Consider the following 7,821-nt stretch of genomic DNA (forward strand, 5'->3'; position numbering starts at 1 on the left):
GCAAAAGTAATAACACTGAATTATCAGTAGTTCATTTGAACGCTGCTGTATGTACGTTATGAAAATGTGAACCTTGTTTCCGCAGGTTTTCGGAGTCTGTATGTGGATGACCAGATGACAGTGATCCAGCACGCGTGGATGTCCGTGATGGTGTTTGCCCTGGGATGGAGGTCGTTTAAGAACGTGAAATCCAGGATGCTTTACTTCGCTCCCGACCTTGTTTTCAATGAGTGAGTGTGGCCGTCAATCATGCTGCCACCCCACAGCCTCGAGACTCCTAACTAACATAAAACACCTTCATCTTTTCCTCTTACAATTTGCTCTAGGACACACTTAGATAAAAACTCAATTCTGTTGAATGCAGGACGAAGAAGAACAGGAGTTTTAATGTTTAATTCAATGCGCAAGTGAGAGACACACAGAATAGTCAGGCAGTCCGCTTTGAGAATATCTCTCCCCAGCTAGTCTGTGTGGTCTGTTAAAACACAGTTCACAGTCATACATATCAAAGGGATGCGTTGTGGCTAGCCAGAGATCACTTGCGTTTGCATTTCCATGGGAACCTCTGATGATGCATACAATTACACTTTCAATGTTCTTTTTTTCAGGCGGTTTTTTTGAAACGCTACGTGGAAAGTGTGTGGTTTGCTATAAGGAAAAGAGTTTAGATGCACACAAATAATCTATTTAGATTACCTACAAAATTACATGAAATTTCATCACACCCTTCTCACATGTCACACTATAGAGCAGAGGTCACCAACCCTGGTCCTGGAGAGCTACTGGGTCTGCTGGTTTTTGCTGTTACTCTGCACTTAATTAATCAATTAGAGCAGATGATTACACAGCTAACTCACCTCACCTGGTTATCTGGGTCTTAACAGGGTGCTGTTTCTAAGGTGAAAACAAAAACCAGCAGACCCAGTAGCTCTCCAGGACCAGGGTTGGTGACCCCTGCTATAGAGCCTGTAATACTCTATGTTATAATATAAATATCTTTTTTCTAGATTCAGCTCATTTTTTATGTAGTTTGGGTTTATTGCTGTGTGTTATTTAAATACATTACATGAAATCATCTATCTAGGTGCCAGGTGTCCTGGAGATGAATAATCATTTTAAAAATAACTATTTTAATCAAATCTGCCGTTTGAGATTCCTGCTTCATGCCCCCCCATTTCCTCCTCTGCAGGCACCGAATGCAGGTCTCCACCATGTATGAGCACTGCGTCCGGATGAAAAACTTCTCCCAGGAGTTTGCCATGCTCCAGGTCTCCCAGGAAGAGTTCCTGTGCATGAAAGCCCTGCTTCTCTTCAGCACCAGTGAGTACTGCCAGCTGTGAGACACTCAAATTGAGTCTTTCAGTTGTTGTTGCACCTCTCCTGTCAAAATCACATTCCCATGTTCAAGAAGTGAAAAAGATGATGAGAACCATCTGAGGTTTTTGCCAGTGTCAGGAGAGATTCGTACTTGTGTACATCCTGGTCTGGTTAACAGTGAACTTGCCCACCTCGTATTGAATGACCGAGTAAGCTGATCTGTGCTTCGATGACTTGATACACTGGTTAGTATCAGATAGACTACACGCACATTAGTCGATATCCGATTCCTGGAGGTTAATTAAAAATGTAAAAGGAAACATCTCTTTTTACAAATATTCAGAAAAAATCTATCTTTCAGATGATAGGACTTTTTGGTTAGTAACACAACCACATATTGGTGAAAGTTCTCTTTTGCAGGCGCATTCATGTAGAGAATCTTAGCGTTTCAAATGACTAATCAACCTATAATTACGCACATACATATTGCATATACAGTTCACACTGTTCCACAAAAGGACTAAAACCTCTGGGTCTTGTAGTCCCAGTGGAAGGGCTGAAGGGGCAGAAGTTCTTCGACGAGTTGCGGAGGAGTTACATCAACGAGCTGGAACGTCTGGTTGGCTTCAGGAGCAAGACCAGCTGCTCCGACAGGTTCCAGCAGCTCACCCGCCTCCTGGACTCCCTCCAGCCCGTGAGCGCTCAAACCGCCTGACTAACACCAGCAATATAAAACCTGCAAACACGGCCATTAAAAATGCAGTACCCGCCCTCTGTCCCTCATTTACTGTTCAGTCAATTCGCATTACACCATTTACACCTGCTTGGATGTTGCTCTCGTCCCAGTCAAATTGATTTTCTTCTTGATTATGTTCACATATTAGCACACATTCTTTTGATGAACCGGATATTTAGCTCTGTGTTCTTAACATTGAATATCAACACCACAGACAATGGTAATGCAGACACAAATGCAGTTGCTATTTTTGCAATGACTTAAATGTAAATGGTAAGCTCTCTTTCTCTCTCCCTCCCTCTCTCTCTCCCTCACTCTCTCTCACAATCTGAATTATGCAGGTTCTGAAGAAGCTCCACCAGTTCACGTTCGACCTTTTCATCCAGTCCCAAAACCTCCCCAACAAAGTCTGCTTTCCCGAAATGATCTCAGAGATCATATCCGTGCACTTGCCAAAGATCATCGCTGGCACAGTGAGGCCAATCCTCTTCCACAAGTAGCTGCCTCCTTTTCTTTTCGTTTCTTTACGCTCTTTCCCACGGCTTACTTCTTCAGCTTGGCATTCCGCCGACATCTGCATCCTTCTCAAAGCTATACCAAGTGGCAGAATTACAAATGAGTAGTTTTACTGCTAACCAGCGGTTATTGATTATGGAGATTTTTTCCAAAGCTGGTTTTAGCATTTGATTTCTGCTGTATTGTCGTATTGTCTATACAGGGTTTGTATTTTCAAATTTCACTCTTGGCTCATTTTACATTAGTGCGCTTAAGATCCCAGGATGTAGAAGACAAACCTGCCTTCTCTCTTCAAATCAGGTTACAAAAACAAAAACAAATTCCTGTGTACACAAAACAAAATGAAATGTTCAGTGTTAATTCAACAATGACAGAGTCCACTAGGAATCCAGTAATATACTCTACCCGTGTTCATTTACAAATTTAACATGTTATTACATATGCATCACTATACACAGTTATGCACAACTGTGTCTGTCATTGTTAATGCGATCATATGGCCATCTGGATATAAGGATTATCAGGATAAATAATGAAATGGTTAAAAAAGTTCGTTTTCATTTATAGTGATTCATGCATGCATAGTTAGGTATATTAATCTCCATAGCTATTGAATATCAATCTGTTCATATAACCATGTATGTACACTCACTGAGCATTTTATTAGGTAGACCTGTACACCAGCTTGTTAATGCAAATATTTAATCAGCCAATTATGAGGCAGCAACGAAATGCATAAAAGCATGCAGACATGGTCAAAAGGTTCAGCTGTTTTTTAGACCAAATGTCAGAATGGGGAAGAAATGTGATCTAAGTGACTTTGACCGTGGAATAATTGTTGGTGCCAGACAGGGTTGTTTGAATATCTCAGAAACTGCTGATCTCCTGGGATTTTCACGCACAATAGTCTCTGGAGTTTGCAGAGAATGGTGCGAAAAACAGAAAACATCCAGTGAGCAGCAGTTCTGCGGGCAAAAATGCCTTGTTAATGAGAGAGGTCAGTGGAGAAGGGCCAGACTGGTCAAAGCTGATAGGAAGTTGACAGTAAAGCAAATAACCACACATTACAACAGTGGTATGCAGAAGAGAATCTCTGAACACACAACATGTCAAACCTCTAAAGTGGATAAGCTACAGCCGCAGACGGCCAATATGTCTAAAACCTACGTTTGATAAATACCTAATAAAGTGCTCACTGAGTGTATACCTAAATATTTACTGAGATATATGCATACGTACAATGTACAGATATTTTTGTGTGTGCTCGACACAGACATAACACACATACACGCTCACACAAACAGATACATACGCTCACATTTTTAGATGGTGAATGTAAAAACATGATAAATATTGCAGCCGCGGAGTACAGCCACGTGACTGTAAACGAAGCAATCCAAACCGTCTTTTGTTTTTCAATTATAAAAAAGCAGTCCTTTCCACTAAAACAGGAGGGTTATTGAAGTAGCTTTTTGTGTTGATCACAGTGTATTTATTTTTTTATCGTTGACTATGGTATGAAGATGTATTTCTTGAAGAGCCATACAACTCCCAAACTGCCAAGGACACTTTCACATATGGCCACTGTTTTGACTGGTTAGCCTAAGAGTTTATTATATTTAGTGCTCTAAATATTATTACTCTTTTACGCTCAAACCTGTAATTATATTATTGACAAAAGTGTATGGACTATTCTGTAGGTATTTTAGTGTGGTTTTTACATGAAATGAAAACTCTCTCTGCATAATTAAAACAATTGTAAATGTATTTCATGCAATTATTGTACAGTCATGATCTCTGATATTTTGTGTTTCTGTGGTCATTGTATTACTTAATTGGCCATAAACCATAAACCATAAAAGGTGAATTTGATTATATTTTTCTATAAATGCTTCCCCTTTCAACTTAGAACCCCTTTTAAACTGTGTGTGTGTGACGTATGACCACAGCAGTGCAAATTATTCTAATTAGTTCAATCAAATATCAAATAATTTGTTCTGAAATTTTGCATTTATGCCAAAAGGGGGCTATCTTTCTGCACCTGCAGAATCCAGCTTCTCAGTGACAGCTATTCATAAACACTATGCAGTGCTGTATACTTGTGATGTGATGCGTTCGTAAGAATATAAAAGGTACCCATTCATGATTTATAGTGTCCGTCCAGTGTGAATTAATCTTAAAACTGAAACAGAGTAGAAACTGTGGCATCTGAGGCAGTCTGATAGTTAACATGCAGAACATCTTGTGTAATTATAAGCAGGTGATTCTTATACAGGTATTGGCCTGCTTTTAACACCATAGCTGCCTAATACAAAGGAAAAGTCCCAAGTGACATACAGCCTTAAAAGTAACACAATGTAATATGTATTTCAGATGCTAAGTTCTTCTGTTTGTCTTTTGAGGTTATTGTAAGTCAAATACATAATCACAAAATATCATGTTAGGAACTGTAACAGAATGTATAATCAGATAACAATTAATTTATTTGTATTAAATTTTTTTGCCCCAGCGATGTAAGAGAGACACTATACCAGTGGTTCCCAACCTTTTTTGTCTCGTGACCCCATTTTGACATCACAAATATCTGGGGACCCCAGAGACTTTTTTTTCTAGAATTAGTTCTTGATCATGTTTGTTATACTGTGTTGCAAATACAGAGTGGCCAGATTAGTGCACAAAGTAACATTTTATTTTCCCTGATCAGGAAATACATGTACAGTTAGGTAAGCTACAAGGCTTGATAAAAAATAAAAAAAATGTAATCAATTACTACACATTTCAGGCGACCCCATTTGAATTCTGCGGGACCCCACGTGGGGTCGCGACCCCAAGGTTGAAAAACACTGCACTATACTGTCTTTTGGATGAGACGTTATACCAAGGTCCTGACTCACTGTCGTCGTTGAAGATCCAATGGCACTTATTGCAAAGAGCAGGGGTCTCCCTGGTCTGGCCAAATTCCTAACTTTGTTCTGTAAATTACTTAGCTGGGGCAGCTTGTGGCCTACTGGTTAAGGTACATGACTGGGAATTTAGAAGGTTCAAGCCCTGGTGTAGCCATGATGAGATCCATAAAGCTGTTGTGCCCTTGAGCAAGGCCCTTAACCCCGCATTGCTCCAGGGGGGATGGTCCCCAGCTTAGTCTAATCAGCTGTCAGTAACTTTGGATAAATGCATTAGCCAAATAACTAATGTAGTCACCTAATTGTCCTGTTATAATCCGTCCATTTTATCTGATGTATGATGAAGGTTTCATGTACAATGTTATCATGCAGGTGGGTTAGTTTCCCCTCTGACTCTGTAAAGCACTTTGGGATCATGAGATGAAGGCACTAATTATGTAAAATAATTACACCTTTAAAATTTAGTGTCAGCCTTTATGGCCAAGTTGGACTTGATTGTAATTATAATTGATTAGCAACTATATTAGATCCAGTTGTCTATATCTCCAAGGCAGGCAGAAGGAGAAGTGTGGCGATTATTAAACATGACTGCGTTATGCACTGAAAGCCAATCACAAAGATAATGTTAATGCTTTGTGAAAGGGCTTCATCACCGTCTAAAACCCACGTTAAGTCCAATAATACTGTTGTTCCATTCTCAGAAAATAGTAAAACACATTATCTGGTGATTTGAAACACTTGCAAAAAAGGTCACAGCAGTTTATATAACGTCCTACAGTGAACTACTGAACTGTTTCATTTTCTGAACTGTTTCTGCGGTGTGATTTGTAATGCGCCGAACCACAACTACAATCACAGCTATTGCAGCAAGATACTATCTGAATGCAACTACTTTATCCAAATCTTGTGCTCCTATATGAGTGCCTTTTAGCCATCAGGTCATGGTCTGATGGCATTGCTACTTTGAGGGAGAAGCATACTGGCAGAGTGAGTGAGTAAGTGAGCGAGTGAGCCAAGGATACCACATTAACTGTGTATCTATTAAAGTCAATGTGCACATGCACATTTTCCACCAAAAAGGAAAGTTTTTTCAGTTAACATTCAAAAAGTGATTCATCATTATCTGCGCAATTTTATATAGTTGGCATTGGTACCCAGACAGACGTGTAAATATGCAGGAAGGCCGTTTGTTGGTGCTCTTTTGAAAAAGTTGTATAGCTATACTATTTTTTAGTTTTTGTTTTGGTATGTAAAATAGTAACATATAAAAAAAGTTTGTTTTTTATTTTTTTTTATTCAGGTCATAAACTATATCATCTAAAACAGGGATCAGGGAATCAAAATGTGTGGGGGTTTTTTACACTTGCTCTGATTGTATCCTACTGCCCAAGAAAGATACCTTTAATGAACATGTGCATAGTATTTATACTTGCTACTAAAACAATCAATGTGATATAAGTTAATTAAATTTTTTTATGTTTTAATGTGTACAAACTTGCGGAATATACTGTTTTAGAGAACACCCCTTCAGAAATCTAAAAATTTACAGGTGTCCATTCCCAGTTCATGTAATCTTATTTGGTTTGGGCTGTTGAGTTTCATCTATGTTGGTTTCATTTTTTCATTTGTTTCCTTGTTTTTTGATTAAACAGTGTCAAATACACATGGGTGAAGAGAGTGTTATTGGATTTGTTGTGATATGCTGTGTTATATTGTATTTATGTATTAATTGTACATATTTTGTGGATGTAGATTCCTTGTTCAAGCTTAATTTCCTCATTTTCAGAGTATGTTATCGAAAACATATCTGATGGTGTGTGATCAGTACAAACATGAATAATATATTTTTTTTAATCCAAAGCAATATGGCTAATATAATGCACAGGCAGCATACAGAAACGGAAACACCTAACATAAACCTACAGTGTTCCTCACACCAAGTTAGCTCGCCATCTTCCGAACAGTGCAAATTTCATGACGAATAACTAAAAAATAATTTCCAGATCAGCTTTGGTTTTCCTGTGTGTGTAAATTCCTTCGGTTTTCATAAAAACTTGGTACGAGTCACATGCATGATCCGTTTCAGCATACAGTGACAGGGTAATAATGCTCCACTGTGACATTGTGGTGGGAAAGCTGTCACTATCGAGAGACTAGAGGCTTATGTGGACCATCGTGAGCTAACACGGTCTTCCTAACACAGGGATGTTGTGCAGTTATTTGTTGTTTTCTCTATAATTACTGGTCCAGTTCTCATCAATCAAAGTGTTTTAGTGTCTGAGATAGTCAATAAGCAGCCATAATCATAAACCACATTCCTCAGGAGAAAAACTCCCATTGCAAGGACGT

At 38.9% G+C, this 7,821-nt stretch overlaps 1 protein-coding gene across 3 annotated transcripts in view; it reads left to right on the forward strand.

The window, feature by feature from the left end:
- The window catches only part of LOC133123797 (androgen receptor-like), a 43,413-nt gene extending 36,278 nt beyond the window's left edge, over positions 1-7,135 (forward strand). For all 3 annotated transcript variants that reach the window (XM_061234357.1, XM_061234356.1, XM_061234358.1), the window contains exons 5-8: positions 86-230; positions 1,190-1,320; positions 1,860-2,011; positions 2,395-7,135. In XM_061234357.1, the coding sequence (XP_061090341.1) occupies positions 86-230; positions 1,190-1,320; positions 1,860-2,011; positions 2,395-2,553 (587 nt within the window). In that variant the 3' untranslated portion in view covers positions 2,554-7,135. The remainder of the gene's footprint in view (positions 1-85; positions 231-1,189; positions 1,321-1,859; positions 2,012-2,394) is intronic.
- The last annotated feature ends 686 nt before the right edge of the window (positions 7,136-7,821 follow it).

Source organism: Conger conger, chromosome 3 (assembly GCF_963514075.1).
Source record: "Conger conger chromosome 3, fConCon1.1, whole genome shotgun sequence".
Classification (NCBI taxonomy): Eukaryota; Metazoa; Chordata; class Actinopteri; order Anguilliformes; family Congridae; genus Conger; species Conger conger.